The sequence below is a fragment of the Lichenostomus cassidix genome, chromosome 1 (genome assembly GCF_008360975.1).
Source record: "Lichenostomus cassidix isolate B80296 chromosome 1, HeHo_3.0, whole genome shotgun sequence".
NCBI classification, from domain to species: domain Eukaryota; kingdom Metazoa; phylum Chordata; class Aves; order Passeriformes; family Meliphagidae; genus Lichenostomus; species Lichenostomus cassidix.
In genome coordinates this window covers 84,963,899-84,983,903 of record NC_139479.1, presented here as the reverse complement: position 1 = coordinate 84,983,903, position 20,005 = coordinate 84,963,899, and the positions used below count along the sequence as shown (strand labels likewise).

General features: G+C 45.3%; 1 protein-coding gene across 2 annotated transcripts in view; it reads left to right on the top strand.

Annotated features, from left to right (window-relative positions):
* Positions 1-20,005, top strand: part of MYO7A (myosin VIIA) — a 64,566-nt gene that overhangs the window by 20,160 nt on the left and 24,401 nt on the right. Inside the window, exons 13-25 of one of the 2 annotated variants that reach the window (XM_085066802.1) lie at positions 123-258; positions 670-776; positions 4,146-4,208; positions 9,301-9,438; positions 11,487-11,645; positions 11,995-12,087; positions 13,420-13,514; positions 14,645-14,729; positions 15,599-15,817; positions 15,969-16,076; positions 16,627-16,836; positions 17,405-17,608; positions 18,412-18,588. In XM_085066802.1, coding sequence (XP_084922928.1) covers positions 123-258; positions 670-776; positions 4,146-4,208; positions 9,301-9,438; positions 11,487-11,645; positions 11,995-12,087; positions 13,420-13,514; positions 14,645-14,729; positions 15,599-15,817; positions 15,969-16,076; positions 16,627-16,836; positions 17,405-17,608; positions 18,412-18,588 — 1,794 coding nt within the window. The remainder of the gene's footprint in view (positions 1-122; positions 259-669; positions 777-4,145; positions 4,209-9,300; positions 9,439-11,486; positions 11,646-11,994; positions 12,088-13,419; positions 13,515-14,644; positions 14,730-15,598; positions 15,818-15,968; positions 16,077-16,626; positions 16,837-17,404; positions 17,609-18,411; positions 18,589-20,005) is intronic. The other variant, XM_085066810.1, reaches the window with a different exon arrangement.

Sequence of the window (20,005 nt, the reverse complement as noted above, 5' to 3'; positions counted from 1 at the left end):
ATTACTTCTCAAAATGAATACACATTTCACCCAAGACTGAAAAAGAAATGTGCTATTGACTGGAAAATTATTTTAATGGGAATAGCCTTGGCTAAATGTCAGATCTTTTCATGCATGCATAGGGTACAGATGCCACCATGTTACACAAGCTGAACTCCCAGCACAAGCTGAACACCAACTATATTCCTCCGAAGAATAACTATGAAACCCAGTTTGGCATTAACCATTTTGCTGGAATTGTTTACTACGAAACAAAAGGTATGGGGCAGCTGCAGGGGCACTGCAGAGGGTGAGGGGATGTTTGTGGGCAGACAAGCTGCTGCGGTGTTGGAGCAGGGAAGAGTGGTAGACCACAGTAGTATCAGTGTATTTCTTGCATGGCTGCAATGACTTGACCCTCCAGCTGTGCCCCTGAGCTGCAGAGTTTGGTGCTGTTTCATTTGTGTGTGCCTGTGACAGAATGGCAGTGCTTTGCACCACTGCATCTTCAATCCAGTCTGAAGATGTGCCTCTGTCTTCCTTCTCACGGTCCCTCTCTCTCTGCCCACTCATTACTGCCATTACCTCACCAAGAGCATCCAGTACTCCAACAACCCAGAAGCTGCTTGCAGCTCACATACTGCCCATGTTGCACTGTGTCATCTATGTGTTGTCCCATTATTTCTCTAGGTTTCTTGGAGAAAAACAGGGACACGCTGCATGGAGACATCATTCAGCTGGTGCATTCCTCAAAAAACAAATTCATCAAGCAGATCTTCCAAGCAGATGTGGCAATGGTAATGCAGGCGGGAGAAGATCTTTTTCATGAGGAGGGGTGTTCCTGGAAGGGGTGGAAGATTTGCAGAGTCATATTGCTCTGATGTTCTTTGGGGTGTTTCAAACCTGTTAGTGAGAGTCAACCATCAGAAAGTGTTAATGCAGTGCCACAGGAGCGTCCACACTCACACTCCCAGTTCACTACATTAGGTTCTTTTTTTTTTTCTTTATTTTTTTTGCCTTGATTGCCCCTCTCTGAATTGTGTAGAGAGGGATTGTAGAAATTCTACAACAGTTAGGTTCGTGATTGTAGAAATCTGAGAGAAAAAGGACTGTGCCTTCCAGTTGGGTCGTCCAGATGTGTGCATAAGAGAATGAGAAGTAAACTGGCAGAGGGCAGGTTTAGATTAGATATTAGGGAGAAATTCTTTCCTGTGAGGGTGGTGAGAAACTGGCACAGGTTGCCCAGAGAAGCTGTGGATACCCTATCCCTGGAAGTGGTGTTCAGGTGTTCAAGCAATCTGAACATAGTGGAAGGTGTCCCTGCCCATGGCTCGGGGGTTGGAACTACATAGTCTTGAAGGTCTCTTCAAACCCAAGCCTTTCTATGAGTCCTAGTAAAAACCGAATCCTTGTTGATCAGAGCAGAACAAAGGGACAGAATTGCTGGTCCTTAAGCACTGCAGCAGGACTTGGAGTGATCAGTTGTGTTTTACAACAGCAGAGAGAAGAAACACCAATTATGAAATGTGAACTTTAAAGCTTCCCTTTTCACATCCCAGTCCTCTAGGAGGTTATATGCTTACTCCATGCTCAGTGTGAGAGGACTGTGTGCCCTGAAGCTTTAGAGAAAGGCAGAATTTTTGCTTTAAAAATTTGAGCATTTATTACTGGGATAACAGCTTAAATGCTGAGATTAGTTACCATTTCACCATTAATAACACAAATGTGTATTTTCTTGAGTAAGTTGAAAATCTAAATCTCCCTACTCAGCCCTGCTCCCAAAATTAAAGTAGGAAGTGTTTTAAAATATCAGTCATGCAGAATCTGAAAGTCTATACAGGTCAGTCCCTATGGCCAAATCCCCCAGTCTTTCCCTTGTCAGAGCCATGGGACTGTAGAGGGTATGGGGATAACATTTTTCAAAGCAAACACATTTTTTGGCAGTCGGAGTCCCATTTCCAAATGCCAGCCAATGCCACTGATGGACCAAGGGACTTAGGGGCTTTCAGGAGTGCCAAGTTTAAGTGCTGAAATCTTTTACTTGCTAAGGGAAAGAAATGTTTACATTCCCAAGACATTTCTTTAAATATGCTCTTTTGCATGTCTTGTTCATAACCTTTAGCCATTCAGTTTTGCTCATGCTGAAATTAATGATCATTATCTTTTTGACTTCATTAGGAATAAGAGAACATTTATAAACCCCAATTAAGCTACCAATTGGCATGACACTCCTGGTGGGCTCAGAGCTATCCTCAGATGTGGATACTCCTGTTGAAGTAGACACTAATTCCCTTAGCATCAGTGCTGCCGCTTACTTTGCTTTTTATTGCTTATTCCTCGCTGCTTTTTAATATTGGTACAAGCTTTCATTTGACCTTGGAAGTGATTTCTTTCTTCTTTGGGCAGAGCAGAGATGCACTCTGGGAAGTCCATGAGAGTGTTTACACAGTCACACAGGCTTTCTCACAGGGACACCTACTAAAGCATCTTTAAAAGATGCTGGAAGGATATAATAGCGAAGTTGAGATGTCTGCCTGGATGTTGTCTAGGACCTGAGGACTGAAAATTTTGAAAGCATCAAAACACTTTTTTTTTTTTAACATAAACAGTTTGGGGTATTTTTTATAGTTCCCCTGGACATCTTCAAAATCTGTCCCAAGTGGTGGTCTCTGTGCTTTGGTACTTTAATCATGTCTGGTTTTCTTTTATGAATGAGATATTTTTAGCCTGACTGTCATGGAACTGGAAGAGGAGCCAACATTGTGTACCAGCTCCCCATGTCATGCACAGTGTCATTATGAACCTGGAGAGCACTTATTCCCTGAACACCACCACACAAAAATTCTCAGACAAGCAGGATCCAACATGGGGCTGAGATGCTTTTGCCATTGCTTTCCACCAAAGTTCAGTAATGTTTGCAGCCCCTTTTTTAGGACATGTGCCCCAAAATACGGAGCAAATGAGCCTGGGTCGTGGAAATTGACTGCATGTAGCAACGGTCTGTGGTGAAGTGTCTTTGGAATGTTTTGGAACTGTGCATGCCTTCCCTGAACATCAGTGAGGCAATCTGTGGAGGAACTTTCCAGAGACACTCAGGCTTGGTCAATCAAAATTAACATCTTCCCTTAAAAAGATATAAGTGGCTGCTCTGCTAAGGGCTATATCAAATCATGAGGCATTTTGCTCAACACCTTACAAACTTTGGTCATCAGGAGCTTATTGATGAGTTTTTAGGGTTTTGTGAGTCAGGAAAAAGCAAGTCCACATCTGCTTTACATTCAGTCTTTTAAATGATGTCCTTATATTCCAGAAACTTGAGAAAGCCATAGATCTGAGTGATTTGAAAACCAGTTGAGAGTGTATATTTGAATATTGTAGTAACTGTTTGGTCCCTGAAATACCTAATATTTGTGCACAATGAAACCTGTGTGGTGAACTGGGTATTTCTGGAGCACATGGGACTGTGAAGTCTCATTTATGCATGGCAATCACAGAGGTTTATCTGTATGTGTTTGCTGAACGGGAACATTGCTTTGAGTGGTGCCAGGTGAAATTACAGATTGAGTGGGAGTTGTACACCATTCCTCTGAGGAATCCTCTGGTATGGTCTGGCAGCACTGCTTGCTCAAGGAACAGGTAGATGGAGCAGTGGAGGATGGAACCCCATAAAAGGACAAGCAAATAGGAAATAGGGGGGAACATTCCCCTTGGCAAAAGTTTAAATTCTATCAAAAATACCTGATTTTAGGGAGGGAGGGATAGAGGGATTTCTTTAGAATTTTTGTGAAAATGTGTTTTGTCCCTGGCACCTTCCCTATCACTGTGTATTGAGAGCAGAGATGTGTAAGGAAGAAGAGTGGGAATGGCTGAAATTGGATGGATAACAAGTGAAGTTAAAAATGTAGAAAGTTTGCTTCTAGGAAGCAAGAGCTGAACACTGGCAGTTCCCTCAGCTTCTGAGAAGTGAACATCAAGACAAAGGGGAAAAGCCGGGAGCGGGTTAGACAAAAATCTAAGAATTAATGCACTTTGTAAATGAGATATATTACAGCTGGACCTCCAAGACTAAAAATGTCAGGCTTCCATTTCAGTTATTCCTTCTTTTCACTATTTGCTCTTCTCTGTCTCTGTTTTGTGTTTTGTTTTTTTACCTGTGCTTCGTGTAGTTTCTCTGTGGCTATGCATCCAGCACATTTGGCCAGTCGCCCTCGCCCACACCCACACCAAAGGTAAACTGAATACATGAGTTCCTCTGTTGTATACTCACCTCTCCTTGGCAAGGATTGTGCTTTACTCCTGTTGGTTTATTCCTTTTCCTGTGCTATTTATAGAGGATCCATTTCAAGGGACCAATGTGATGGAGAGCATTTTTACAGCTTGTTGAATAGGTACAGGTGCGTGACTGTGTCACTTAATTCTAGGATTCAACTCAGAAGAATTTTTTAATGACGGGAATTGGGTTTGGATAAAATCAGAACCAGGCTGAGCCAAAGTTCTGAGGGTTTTTTTTTGGATATTTGAATAATTTTAAATAACTTCAGGTGGATCATCTGGGATTTGGCTGTTGTTTACCATGGTGCCACCATTGGCTTCAGTGGGACATTAGTCCTCCAAACAACAGCAAATCTGGCCCAGTTTTGCACTTTTTGCAGCAAAACAGCTCACATGCAAAGAGAAACTCCTGGATTGCATTTCTGGAGTTGTTTGGAAATGCCATCATTTTCAGAGGTGGAGGGTTAGTCCTTCTTCAGGAGAGTCCTCAGATCCAAGCCTTCAAAGACAAGACAATATGAAATTTTGTCATGATCATAAAAACAGGCTTTTGGCACCTTTTTTAGGTCTGTTCTGTTGCATCTCATCTGCTGACTGGTTCTGATAGCTTCCCAAACCTTGCTTGCTAGATATTTGGCCATAAGGTAGCATATTGTGTGCTAAAGATTTTATGATATTAGCTTTGTGACTCTGTTCACATTTTCACAACCCTTTGATAGCCAGAGGATTAGCCTGACTTTCAAAATTCAGATCCTTGCATGGGGCTGAATTTCAACCCTTCTTACTTCTGCAGTATCTTGAATGTTTGAATTTGGAATTCCAATGAGGAGGATCTGTCCCAAAATGACCGAAAGCCATTCATTCTAGAGGTGGACTCCTTCCCCTCTGTATCATGGTTAAAACTGTTTATATTTGAATATATCATTGGGCCTTGCTGTAGGGTTGTAGCAAAAATAATAGTCCTTCCTGAATTAGGATACAAGGGAGCTGGAGAGGGATTTTTGACAAGGGCATTGAGTTATAGGACAAGGAGAATGGCTTTAAACTGAAAGAGAAAAGGTTTAGATGAGGTGTTAGGAAGAAATTCTTCCATGTGAGGGTGGTGAGGCACTGGCACAGGTTGCCCAGAGAAGCTGTGGTTGTCCCATCCCTGGAAGTGTTCAAGGCCAGGTTGGATGGGGCTTTGAGCAACCTGGTCTAGTGGAAGGTGTCCCATGGCAGTGGGGCTGGAACTAGATGAACTTTAAGGTCCCTTCCAACCCAAAATATTAATGATTCTGTGATTCTATGGTGGGATTAAATCCAGGAGAGAAATGTACAAAATCTGTCTGAAATGTTTAGTCCAGTTTTTCCCAATGAAGATGTCAGAAGGAGATACAGAGAAACGGGAGTTTTGTTGTTGTCGTAGTTGATCCTACAACTAAGCCTCATGTTTTGTAGGTTTCTAATGAATAGTAATTGTTTATTTTTGTTAGACACTGAGGTAAGGGTGGAACAGCTGAGATAAAATTATATATATATATATATGTGTGTGTGTGTGTATATATATATATAAAATACACATCAATAACCTTGTAGTTCAAAATAGTGATACTTGGCAGGGTTATGTAGCCCATGTCAACTTCGCATTAGAAGGCACTTTCCAGACTGCACAGCCTTTAGGAGACAGACTGTCTCTTCACTATATGACACTGCAGGATGAGTTGGCTTCAGCTTTCAGTTGTCACTGGAAGGCCGCCCCAGTGCCATTTCACATAAAAACATAGCAAAGAAAAAGCATCATTTTTCTCAAAAATTGCAGGTCACATTGGCATGGCCCAGTTTAGTGACCTTATAATCCTAAAGAGATGGGAGGATGGTCCTTTGTCCAGAACTTTTCCCCAAACTATCACTGACGGCACACGCTTTGCTCTCCTTCCCTAACTCTCCTCAAGTATTTCATCTTTCTGCACTTCCACTGAAGCAGGTTGCCATCTCCTGATGGTGTTTCTGGTGCACCAGCAACCTTCTCCTTCAAGGAGGAGAAAGTGCAGGGGACAGAAGGAATAGCTTTTACCATTTCTGGCTCAGTGACATTTCTCCTTGTAGTTGCCATTCTCCTTGCCTTTTGTCTGAGTGTTACTGCAAGCAGCCATGTATGTGTTTGCACCTCCAAGGTTCAGACTGGTTTGGGATGGCAGAAAGAAGCGGAATTGAAGCATGTCTGGATGTTATGCTGGTCTGCACATCATTCCAAACCCTTTTATGCATGCTCCTTCTCTGTAAATCATCTCATTTTCTTCTTCTTGTTGTTTTTCTTATCTGCTTTTGGGTTTTTTCCTCCTGTCACGTTGAGCACAGGCTGAGTGCCCCAGTCTGGGGTACAGCACCTGTGAGTCCTGCCCACCCTTCCCCATGGCACACAGGTCTCATCCTCCCTTCTGCTGCACTTTGTATGAACACAAGTGAAGAGAGACTCTGAGTCCCAAAGATGTTACAGTCTCAGAGTTTGAAAGCTAAGATGTATTTGGCCAGGGAAAAGCAGAATGTATCAGCCCTTTCTCCATCAGGCTGTGAGGACTTGGTCTGGGTTTAGCTAAAAAAGTGCTTCTCCTCTGCAGTAAATCCTGTATTTTCAGTGCCTTGCTAGGCTGTGTTGATAGCCTACTCCACTCCTTTTTTGGAGTCATTTTGTTATAATAAGGGAAGAAGTATAATTCTCTCCAAGCTGGTCTTGAGGTGAAGCAGAAAGAGCCAGAATTGCTTGACTGGTGTCACACGTCCCTGAAGGATGAAGCTCATGCAAAAAACTTTTCAGAGTATTTATTGTGTATCTGAAAGCCCAAATAGTGCCAATAGGGCAACCATTGAGAGGGATCTGTGCACAAATGTCAGGCCCTGAAGTGTCATCCCTGAATAGGATGATGTGGTTTTGACAGGGGAGGGGCCAGACTGCTCTGATTATTTGGACAGGAAGACAAGCTGCTCTCTGGTCACTGTCCCTTCCTTCCAACCCCTCCCAGCAAAACGCTCTCAGATGTAAGGATGGAGATGGCACCACTGCTTTTTGCCAGATCTGGATGCATGCAGGAAAGAAATGCAAGGCACCAGCAAGCTGGAGAGGCATTTCTTGCTGTCTGGGAGCAAACCACTAATGCATTCCCTTGTAGACCCTTGTATATGGCTTTGCTCACTTCCTAACACCATGGCTTAAAAATGATCTCTCCCAGCCAAGCCCAAATTGACTAAAATTTGGCTAACATGCAATTGTTGCCAACTGCCAGCCCTGCTCCTGCATCTGTTGCTGCTTCTAACCCCTGTGGCTATTCTTCCACATCTCACAGAGGTGACGTCTTGTGCATAATTAGCAAAGTGATAAGAAAACATTCATCAAAGGCTTTCAAAACAGAATTCTTGCTGAAACAGCCTTTTCCTGAGAAAATCTGTGACAAAATATGAGCATCAGACTCTACAGTGCTCTGCAGGTAGCAGCTGTATCCATTAATTACTCTAGATTTGTTAGCAGTTTGTCCTTCAGTTGAGGATTTTGCTGGGAGAGATCGCTGGTAGACCCCGATGCTCTTCTTGACAAGCAGGCCAGGTTTTTGTGGTGTTTGCATGAGCTGGGTTTTCTCTTGTTGGAATTCCATGATGACTTTGTGTTTGTCTTGATTGGGTTTGTCTGAACATCATATCCAACCTGAGTTGTGTTAACTCCCTCTTTGTGGCAAAGGGGTTGGACTAGAGGGAATTTGTAATCCCTTATGATCCAAACTATTCTGTGGTTCTATGGAATTCCTCAGTTCTGCGGGGTGGAAGTGTTGAAGGTTATTAGTGCTATACAATGAAGCACGTGTAAAGATTCTAGCAGAAGTAGAAATAAACATGGCAACAAAAATATGCAAATATTGCAAAACATGGCAGCAAGGCCAGTGCAGATGAGGATTTTGTGACTCCATATGTGGCGTGACCACCTGCAAAGAAGAGGATGTTTAGAGGAAAAATGCATTAAAATCCTGCTGGAATCCTCCCTTTCATAGTTCCCGGGGCATCAGGTCATGTCATGGGTCATGTCACAGTTCACCCTGTTTTTAATTCAGAGGTAGTTGCATCTTGTTACCAAACTCTTCCTCCAACCCTCCAGCATTACCTGCTGCCCCACAAAGGTTCCTGAACACCAGAACCCATTAGACACACAGAACCACTGTGGCTGATGTGTAATGAGCTCAGGTAATAGTGGCTGGCACATGAAATGGGCTAGAGACTTCATTTGGAGGTGGCTTAACAAGGTTTTCCCAGAGCAGGGAGAAGGGATTATTAAGGGAAACACTCGCCCCAAAACAAAGACTGGGTTATTAATTTAACCAAGGGAGCTAAACCAAGAAAAATACTCCAGATCATACTGATTCTCCCTAAATACCCACCTCGTTTAGTCTAGTTAATATTCTTTTCCAAAAGCAACTCGAATGTGTGGTAGTACAGTCTGAGGAATCTCAGCAGAAGTTTCTGGAACTGTTGCAGAACCCTGCAGCAAGCATTCCCCTGGATTATTTTTTACCCTAAATGGGTCTCTGGTCCTTGTTCCAGGGAGCAGGAAGAGCTCAGCCTGACATGAAGAACTATGACAGAGGGCTTGGCATGCCCATGGTGCAATGCATGGGGGCAGGGAAGCCCATACTGCACCTTAGAGCATCCCTGGACAGATGCATTGCCCCAAGCTGTAACACAGAGAATTTTCATAGCCCAGAAGTGGCTGTTTGCTTGTATGGGCAGATCTTCCTCATGACTCTGCATAGGGAATATTGGTTTTCCAGTCACACAGAGAGGTTCAAGCAGGAGAAATTAAATCACAGTGCTTTTCCTGCCTGCATAAAACCGTATGGAGTAGGCCTGGCCATTGCAAGTTCACAAGCTCTGCCCTTCCCCTCTCCTGCCACAACTTTCAGCCACCTCTGGCCCCACTCCCTGCACCAGGCCTGGCTGTTGCAGGAGGTTCCTGGGGACGTGGCCAGAGGGGAAAGGCACTGTTATCCTTTCATTTCCTGAGCGCACTCCGCTGCGGTTTTGCAGGGAGCAGAGACGAGGAAACGCTCGCCAACGCTCAGCAGCCAGTTCAAGCGCTCCCTGGAGCTGTTGATGAGGACTCTCAGCGTCTGCCAGCCTTTTTTTGTCCGCTGCATCAAGCCCAATGAGTACAAGAAGCCCATGGTAAGTCGTGCTTTTCTCTCCTGGTTGCTTTTTGTACAGGACTGTGTGCAGGGTCATTTTGTCCTGGAGCTACTGGCAAAACTCCTTTGGGCAAAACTCGTTTGGGCAATCCAAGTCAGGATTGACCCTGCACACTTAGAAAACCAGCCCACAGCCTGTTGTGCAAGTAATAGAGTCATGAAAGGGTTGGAAAAATCAGGCACTTGTTCTGCACTCCCACAGCACCCCAAATCTTTTTGCAAGGGGAAGCTGCCTTTCTTCCCAAGGACGATCTCAAGGAATTTTCCCTGCAGCCCTTTATCCTATAGGAAATGCCTGTTTCCATAGGGGGTAGGCACCTTCCTGCCAGAGACTTTAGCTGAGCTATGGGTTTAGCTCCAGCACTTTCTAAAAATCATCCTCCCATGGGTGTTTTCCTGAAAATCTTTGCTCCGAATGGATCTCCCTCATTTTAAATCCTGTTTGATCCTTTCCACTGCTTTTTTGGTTTTTTTATCAATTGCAAAAGCATGCTTCTAAAAGCAGAAGGGGAAAAAAGGCAAAATAGTACAGTGGAAAAGTGAAAGCAGCTATTTGGCTTCAATTCACAGTGATTTGCTTCGAAAGCAATGAACATTATGGGGGCAAACTTTTAGGGGCAAAAGAAAAGGAAGGAGAGGACTGAAAATCCCCCGACCACAAACTGCTCATGGAGGGGAGTCTGAGTTTTGCAGCAGAAGGCAGGTGATGAGGTGGGTGCTGCATGCCCTCATCCCACTCCAGCACCTTGCAGGATCACACACTGATGCTGTGAGCTCACCAGGATTAAGAGTGATACTGCTTGAAAAGGAAGAGATTTATTTAATAAATAAAGTTGATCTAGCCAGAACTGGAGATTTATCTAAAGTCAGTGTCTGTTAGCGAAGATCACCTGAGTGCAAAAAAGCATAAAATACTGTATTTCAGTGCTGTTACGTACAAGCAGTGTTTGCCGAAACTTATTTGTGCTGTTCAGGGAACCTAATATTATGCAGAGCAAAAGGTTTGGTGGCTCTCTCAGATCTGTTTACTGTGTTCTTATCCTGGTTTTGCTGAGAGTAAAAAGGCACCTGGTAGCTTGTTAATGGAATATTTTTGATAAATATTTAACATTCTGTCTGATCTGTGATTATCATCTGAGCAAAGATCAGAACAAGACCTTCTTTATGAGCATAGGTAATGTTGAGAAATAGATGTACGTCCTGAACTGATGTTAACAAATTATTCCAAATACCCTGACTCTGAGCTGTTTTTACACCTGGATGTCTGGAATTCAGTCTGGTATTTTGTGTCCTGCATAGGAAGTCTGTATTTCATCAGCTCTTGCAAGTGCTAAGCCAAAAGTCTCTGTTCAACCTATTTGTCTACAAAACTTCCAGTAGGACAGTAAAACAGCTCCAAGTTTGAAAGAATCGGACAAAGAGAAATTAATCTTCCCATTAAAGAAATGAGTGGGTGAGCTAACACTGAATCAGAGACTCCAGTGTCATATGAAATGTGTTTCCTTGCTAAATTTAATTTTGGCCTTTGTTTAATAATCCAAAGGAAAAGAAATCCCAGATAAAGGCACACAGAGCTGTGCAGGGTGAATGCAAAAGAAAACATTTTCTGGGAGATCATTTTCTGTCCCTGCCTTTGAAGGAAAACATACTGATAGTGATAGGAAATGGGATGGCCGAAGTGAAAGGTCAGTGGAAAGTCCTGACTGTTTGTTACTTTGTTATTCTAAAACTTTTACTTCCTTCTAAAATGTGCTTTAGGGGGAAAAAAATTGTTTGTACCGGGATGCTGGCTGGAGTTCTCTAGGTCTGTACATCATCCCATGCTGCTGCTTCTGACTATTGTTCTGGTTAGTCCAAGAGAAAGGCGTGGGATGAATTAGATAACAAACCACACAAAAAAATCAAAACTGTCTCTAGCAGTCTGTGCCTCATCAGGCCCTTGTGTAGGAGCACATAGTTGCCCATAAGTACAATGAAGTAGCCGTAAAAGATTTGCAACCAAAGCCCTGTGTCCTGTAACCTGTGCAGCTGTTTGATCGGGAGCTGTGCGTCCGTCAGCTGAGGTACTCGGGGATGATGGAGACCATCCGCATCCGCCGCGCTGGGTATCCCATCCGCTACACCTTCGTGGAGTTCGTGGACCGCTACCGGGTGCTCATGCCTGGGGTGAAGCCAGCGTACAAGCAGGTGAGAATTCTCTTCCAGAGGTAATGATTGCTCTCTGCTGGGGAGTCTCCAGAGTTATTCATGGGGTGTGCATCCTCTCCAAAACAGTTATGCAGCGTTTGATCCCCAAGTGTCATAGTGGTGCTCTGCGCTTTCCAAGTGAAAGAAAAATGGTTACAGGGACATGGCAGGGACAGGTAGCCATATTCAGCCTGTCCCTCTCACTCATCTTAAATGAGGTGCTAGTAAAGCCCTAACAACATCATTAGCAGAACACTGCAGGATTTGGGACCAGAAAAGGTCCACACTGGGCTTGGGAGGAGCGATGGGTGAGTCTGGTTCTGGTGAATCCCAACCCCTTTTCTGTCAGGGTGACCTGCGTGGGACATGCCAGCGCATTGCTGAAGCAGTGCTGGGGAAGGATGACGACTGGCAGATTGGCAAGACAAAGATATTTCTAAAGGTGGGTGGTTCTCCACATTCCCCCTGCCATCTTGGATCCTTGCCTCTGGAGGCGTGTCCTACCATTTCCTTTCCATGTCAAGACATGACCCTTTTCCATGGTCTCTGGGCTGGCATGTCAGTCCGTAGAACCTGGGCTGAGGCAGAACATTTGGGGCTAGTTTAGGAGCAGCAGGCAGGAGGAAGTCCTTACACTGTGTCAGCACTGATGCATTCATAAATCCATATGGACACAAAAATGGTCACATCCAGTGCACAGCCTTTTCTCTTTGGAGCTGAGCTGTTCAGCTTCCTCTCCTGCCTTCCCCCAAAAGGCACAGCAGCAGGAGGGATGCCCATGCAGGGCCCTGCAGTGAGAGGGATGTGAGCACAATAGGCTTGTTTTGCTTTCTGCACATCCTTGTGCAACCCAAGATGCAGTCTCTTGTTCTGCATCAGTCCAGCTGACACAGAGCAGTCCAACACTGCAGGTCCCCTACAGCACCATATATATTTGTCTTTCCTTACAAACCCATTCCTGTGGTGTTCTGGGAAGACAAGGCTTCTCTGGAGCAAAAATCTCAGCAATAAACCCTGTCTGCTTACACCTAAATTCATCCCCCAAATCCCATTGCTAGCACAAACACCCCCATTTCTTCCCCAGAAGTTGTTCCTACTCGTTGCACTTTCCAGAGCCTGTTATCAAGATCTCACAGCTGTCAGGACAGGAAACAGAGAAATTGGGAGGCCTCGAGGGGTTGCGGGAGGTCGAGCAAAGCAGGAAACGTGGAACTGCCTCTGCTGCACCCAGTGCAGCATGGCTCAGCTTACCATGACTGGGAAAGAAAGTTGAATCACACACAGCATGGAAGGAATCAGAATAAGCTTGGATTGGTGCATCTGAAAGCCTCAGGGCAAAGGAAATTCAGTGTTTCAAGGAGTTGTTTTCTTCCTTAGGGTAGGGAGGCTTGGCTAGAAGAAGTGATGAGACCCAGGCAGCCTGGAATTTGTTTACAAACCTCTCCAGTGCTCCTAGGAATTGCTCCCATGGCTGAGAGCAGTATGAGGGAGCTCTGTGGGGAAGGGCAATGTAATTTGGTTGTTTTCAGACTGTGAAGTATTGCATTTGCAGCTGCTTCTGGATGACCTGGTTCATTTGGGAATGAAGACTATAGATCACTAGAGTTTACATTAGGATTTTCCCAGTGAGCAGGGTAACACTTGGGATGTGAAATGACCCAAGAGTTTATTTTGAACAGCTATCCTGGAGAAGGGTCTTGTACCACCCTCTCCTGCCACATGTCAGGCAGAGGGAGAGCTTGAGACATTGGTGCTGTGTTGCTTCCTCCCACAGGACCACCATGACATGCTGCTGGAAATTGAGAGAGACAAAGCCATCACGGACAAAGTCATCCTCATCCAGAAGGTTGTCCGTGGGTACAAAGACAGGTAGGTATGAACCCCACTGCCAAATGAGAGGGGTGGGCTGTGTGGGATGCTTCATCCAGCAAGTGGCTCCTGGAGGCTGCATCACTCCTTTGGTGCCCAGATGACCAGAGGTGACCCCTGATGTGTTGGCACTCAGGCACAGCAAGTACTAGAGGAAAACAGTGGAGGAAACAAGAGGATAACTGTGTTATCTGCCTCAAACCTGGACAGAATAGGACCTTCTGTCCCTGTTCAGTGCCATCTTTGGCAGATCTGGTGTTTGCTGTGACAGTGCAGCAGTGGTGGGACTCTGAGACTGCTGAAGGCAACACTAAAACTCCAGTCTGGGGAGACAAAACTGCAGAGGGTCCACTGGGTCATCTTCCATGACTAAAGTTGCTCTCCCCAAGTCCCAAGGGGTTCAGAACTCGTCCCTTTGCAGCCCAGTTTCCAGGTATGGGACACATAGTCCAGTGGGAGCTCACGGCACCATTGGGGATGAAGAGAGGGAGCCACAGTCAAGGACAAGCTTTACCTGTGGAGGAGGGACAGTTCTTGGGGTTTTATGCTCTTTGATTGTCCAAGCCATGGCTGTGACTCAGGTTGTGCTTTGCAGAAAGGGCACATGCTAAATCATCAATCTTTCACACACTAATACTAATGAGACCCCCAAGGCCTCCCAACACAATTGTCTCTGTGTTGTCTACAGGTAGAATGAGGTCAGGCTAGGAAGGATTGGAGGAGCAGATAGAGATAGCAGGTTGGTGTTGGTGAGGTTTGCTCTTGATCATTTGGGTGGGATTCAATCCATTTGCAAGTTCTAGAATGAAGTGAAAGGATGCATGGGGAAGAGATTTTAGATGTGAGGAGAAGGTGCAGGGCTGGGGGAAGGAGGGAACAATTCTTAGCATCTCCTGCTCTTCCCATTCTCATAACCTGGCATAATCTGCCTGCAGAGACCTCTCAGAGATAGTCCCTACAGATGTTTTTATGAAAGCAAAGAGAGCTGGGGAAGGAGACATTTTCAGAGCAAAAATGCAGTGTTAATTCCACCTGGACACTTAGGTTCAAATCTCCAAGAAATAGGGCCCAGGAGATGACGATGACTTGTGGCCAAACCACAGAGGCAAATGATTGAAATGCCTTTGCAGGTCCAATTTCCTGAAAGTGAGAAATTCAGTCCTGATGATTCAGAGATACTGGCGTGGACATAACTGCAGGAAGAACTACGGTGCTGTAAGTACAGGGGTGCTTCCTCACACCTCTGCCTTCCTACCTCTTTCAGCTGGGACATCCATAAGAGTTTTCTGGTTCAAAATATCCCATTGAATGTAGGAAGTGGTTGGATTTTATCAGTTGGAGCAATGAATGGAAGTTTGCTCTTTTGCTTTGTCTTCTCATTGAAGAGAGCACTTGACCACCTCCTAGCTGTTCTTGTCCCTGTGACTTACATGTCCATTGCACCAACTAGTCATTTGGGGTTTCATGAGTCTTCTCCTCGTTTCCATATGACTGAAAACTCAAGAGCAGCTTCCCCTGAAATACAGACTCCATCTCCATGTGTGACCATATTTGGGTTTCTTACCAACCCAGTCCATAGTCCTCTCCCTGTTCCAGCTGGTTCTGCCCCAATGGCAAGGTCTTTTGGGAAGTGTGTTGGGGTCTGAAGTATCTCAATATAGTCTTTCAAGCCTGCAACATGATAGAAATAGCCGCTTCCAGACTGTCTAGGATGCTGCCTCCTTCCATCAAACTGCACCTTGCCTGTCAGGCAGGAGGTTTGCAGATGCTGGACCTCCATGGGAGCAACCCTCATGGCTTGTGGCTACCTTGGGATGACCAACCAGACATCCTGAGACTTCTCAAAGGTTCAATGAGAAAGAAACTGTGTTTGTCCTTCCGGGGCTTTGATTCAGTGCAGCAGCCAGAGGGTTTCATTTCTCCACTCTCTTGGAGAGCATCCCTCCCAGAGGTTTGCCATCATGGGGGCTGATTTCAGTGGCTCATATTTACAGCCGTGCAAGCAGGAGATTAGCAATGGAAATCAGCTTACAGTGGGTGAGCCCCTGGCTGGCAGGGTGGTTTCATCCTGCTCCCTCTTGCAGATGCGCATTGGCTTCCTGAGGCTGCAGGCCCTCTACCGATCCCGCAAGCTCCACAAGCAGTACCACATGGCTCGCCGGCGGATCATCGAGTTCCAGGCGCGATGCCGGGGCTACCTGGTCCGCAGGGCTTTCCGCCACCGCCTCTGGGCTGTCCTCACCGTCCAGGCCTACGCCCGGGGCATGATCGCCCGAAGGCTCTATAAGCGCCTCCGCGGGGAGGTAAGTACTGTGGAGGGGAAACAGAGGTGGGGAGAGGGAAGAAAAACATGCTTCTGCATCACATGCCCTTGGGATCCATTTTTAAAGGGAAAAAAAAATCAAAAAATAATTAGTTGCCTATTCAGAAGGGCTCTTCTGTTTATTCCCATAGTATTACCGACGCCTGGAAGCAGAGAAACTTCGGCTGGCAGAAGAGGAACGACTTCGAAAGGAGATGAGTGCCAAGAAAGCTAAAGAGGAAGCAGAAAAGAAACACCAAGTACATGGGGACTGATCTCTTTCTGGGGTTCTGTCTGTTCTCTGGGAAATAGTTTTGCTCCTTTGAGGGGTAATGACAAAAATATCTAAAGGATTTCTGCCCTGCTTGAGTGGTTTATATTTAATTCTCCAAAGTACTCTGTGCTCTGTTAGTTTGAAGCTGCACCAGAGTTTCTGATCTGCTGCACCGGAATGCCAGAGATTACAGTTATTATTCACTTGCTTTTGCTATTGTATAAAGGGGGAACTGGGACATTCTGTGTGTGTGTGCACATGCAGGGCTGTTGTATGAAAGAAAAGAAATTACATCAGTGAGAGTTTCTGTGCATGGACCAACACCCCTAAACAGGCATAAGGAATGGGGAAAATGCGTTGCTTTGTCCTGTTAGGAAACAGAGCCATGGACATGTCACTGATTTGCTCCAAGTTTTATGATACGGGTATAGTGCCCTAAGCATCAGGCAGCCTATCTTCATAAAGCCAGGCCCTATGGAATGGAGTTCCAGCTCTTTGGAAGGAGCAGTTCAGTCATTGCACTTGTCCTTTCACAGGTACGCCTGGCCCAGCTGGCACGGGAAGATGCAGAGAGAGAAGTAAAGGAGAAAGAGGAAGCACGTCGGAAGAAAGAGCTCTTAGAGAAAATGGAGAAAGCTCGCAACGAGCCAGTGAATGACTCAGAAATGGTGGACAAAATGTTTGGATTCCTGGGGACAACCTCTTCCCTGCCTGGCCAGGAAGGACAAGCACCCAATGGCTTTGAGGTATTGGACACATGCATGAACCTGGCTATCACATGAAAGGCTTTAGCAAAGCATTATTGGATCAGGGAAGAGTATAGCAATACAGATATTGGTCTCTGAAGGTTTCCTTCAAGGCCAGGCTCTCTTGTGTGGTCCCAGAGAGTTACCATGCTGTGGCTGGAGATAGGCAGGCAGCCTGGCAGCTTTCTCTGGTGTTAATGAATGGAAGAGAGCAGTATCACCACAAAGTCATCAGGGACCTAGGGCCTTGGAGACCTTTTCCTTTGCAGTTCATCAAAGCTCACAACATTTAGCTCTCAGGCACCCTTTCCCCATGCTATGAGCGGGGCCATGCTTATTACTTCTTCTACTGCTCTGGGGATATTCCTGGGCTTAGGCCTGTCCTTCAGAGCTTGGGCTTTGCATGGGCTCTGGAATATTCCATTCCAATATATACTATATTCCATTCTTCCACCTGACTTTTCCTTTTGGGATGGAAATCAGACTGACAGAAAATTCAGGACCTAAGGGAAATGGTATTTCCATATCCAAAGCCATGCTGAATGTCTGACATGTCCTTCCACTACAGGATCTTGAGCAAGCCCAGAAGGAGCTGGAAGAAGAGGACCTGGATGCAGCATTGCCTCTCCCTGAGGAGGAGGAGGAAGATCTCTCCGAGTACAAATTTGCCAAGTTTGCTGCCACGTATTTCCAGGGCACAACGACACATACATACATCCGCCGGCCTCTCAAGCAACCTCTCTTGTACCATGAAGATGAAGGAGACCAGTTGGTGAGGCAGGGGATGAAAAACCTTGAGCAGGGCTGGGTGGGTTAGCAAGCCTAGGTAACCCTCCAGCCAAAGGGCACCAGCAGTTTCCATTTGGGATACACTCATCTGCTGCACTTGTGTCCATGGCCACTGTCCCACCAGCATGCTTTGAGTGCTGGTAAGACAGTGAACATTAGGGGGATGGAGCATTAGAGAGGCAGGTCTGTCTCTGTACCTTGGTATTTGTGTTAAGACAATTATGAGGTGCTCCAGGCTCAGGGCATGGGCAAGGGAAACTGGTGCTTCAGTACCACTCATAAAGCTTCTAGGGAGCTGTAAAAGTTGCTTCTTACCTTGTCATATGCACCAGTGCAAACCTAAAAGAACTGTTTGTCCCATAGCCAGCAGTACAACAGTAGAAATGGATTGAACCTGCACATTATAATGCACATTACATTATCCATGAACTTGCCTTCACAGTGTTCTCCTTCCCCTCTGCAGTGGCTTAGGAGCTGCCAGTCACTGCCCCTCGATGAGGCTGGCACCTCCTATCGAGAAGCAAACCCCTGGTAGGGTGCAAAACACACTCATGGTGGCACAAACAAAGAGCCTGAATGTGTGGTCCTAGCCAGCAGCCTGCCCAGCATGCTCAGAGGGGATATGTGCTGCAGGCAAAACTGTTACATGTGAGGTAGGGAAGTGTTTTATCTCCTGCAGATGGACAGAGAGACCACGATGGGAATCCTGAGGAATTCAGCATGGCTTGACCACCCCCTCCACTGCGTTGGTGTGCACTAATGGAGTGTAACTTTCCTTTAAAACAGGCAGCACTTGCTGTATGGATCACTATCCTGCGTTTCATGGGAGACCTCCCTGAGCCGAAATATCACACAGCCATGAGTGATGGTGGAGAGAAGATACCAGTAATGACAAAAATCTATGAGACTCTTGGGAAGAAGACATATAAGAAAGAACTGCAGGCTCTGCAGGGAGAAGGAGAGGTAACTGCTGCAGCTGTATTATTAGGTTTTGGATGTTGAAATGTGTTGGAAAGAAAAAACTCATGGGGTTTGCTGCAGGTAGTCAGTTTGTTGATTGTTTTGGCGCTTATGCTACGAAGGAAGAATTGCCTGTGTGTCAGGTGCTGATCCTGTTCTTTCCTCACAGGGATAACTGAATGTCCCCCAGCTGAATGTTCCCCAGTGAAGGAAGTGCCCTGATATCTCTCATGGGACTTTGATCTCTCTCCTCCACCCTGAGGGGCTAAAGTACAGGGGGGGAAAGCAATGTCCTGTGCCTCTTACTTGGGGATTTACTTTTGATCTGTCCTGAGTCAGAAGCAACTAAATTAAAAATGTGCCCTTAATCTTGGAGCAGGAAGTAATTAGTTACCAGGAGATTAAGATGTGGAAATAAAAATTAAAAAGAATAAATCCCTATTGCATCTTGAATGCCTTTTGTGATGTCGCTGAAAGACTTCATCTTAGTACCCTTCCCAGACAAATGGATTTATCAATTGTTCTGGATAAATCAATTTTCATAGTGCTGATACACTTTCATCATTGGCAATTGCTTTATTTGGACAAGGTATTGTCTGCTGTTGGCATCTTCTGGATGTTATAGTTTAATTTTCAAGAAGTTTTCTTGACAAACTTCTACAGCATTTGCAGAAGTAAATTAACAAATTGCCTTGTTCTTAGAAATGTTGATACTGTTCAGCACTTCCAGTGAATTACCTGAGGAGAGTAGCCTCAGGATCATAATTCTGTAAAAATATATGCCAAGAATCACCTTCCATTCCTTCTACCCATAATTTCTTGCTTGTTTATTACAAAAATGCATATTTCGGCCAATTGAGACATCAGGTAGTACAGAAGAGGAGGAAAATTTAATCTGTCCTTTTTCTCCATGGTTATACCTTCTCTTCACAGTACAAAGAGATGCCTGAGCTGACCCTGAGTGAAATGACATGCAAATCCAGCTTTAAAGCACCAACTCAGGTTTATAATGGATATAAACCATCACAGCCACAGGACTCAAAGTGCCAATTGGGTGTGAAATTATGGTCTTTTCAAAGCTGTTTAACTGGGTCCAAAAGTTTGGTATAGAAGTAGAAAGCCAGCAAGTAACTTGATATATAGTCAGTGCCTGGAGCTCTTCCACATCAAAGGTATTCTTCTGGGAAGCCTGATGAAGCACAGGGCTGGTTAAAAGTTATGAAACCACAGTGGGTAACTACCTGTCCATGAATCCCTTGCTAGATGGCTTCCAGCTAAAAACCAGCTGTACAAATGGCTTGTCTCAGGGAGTGGTCTTGCTCATCACCCATACAGCAGAACTGGGTGGACTTGGGTTAAGCAGGAATCAACCTAACTCTTTTCAGATGTTCCTAATACATAATTTTGATCCAAAATTATG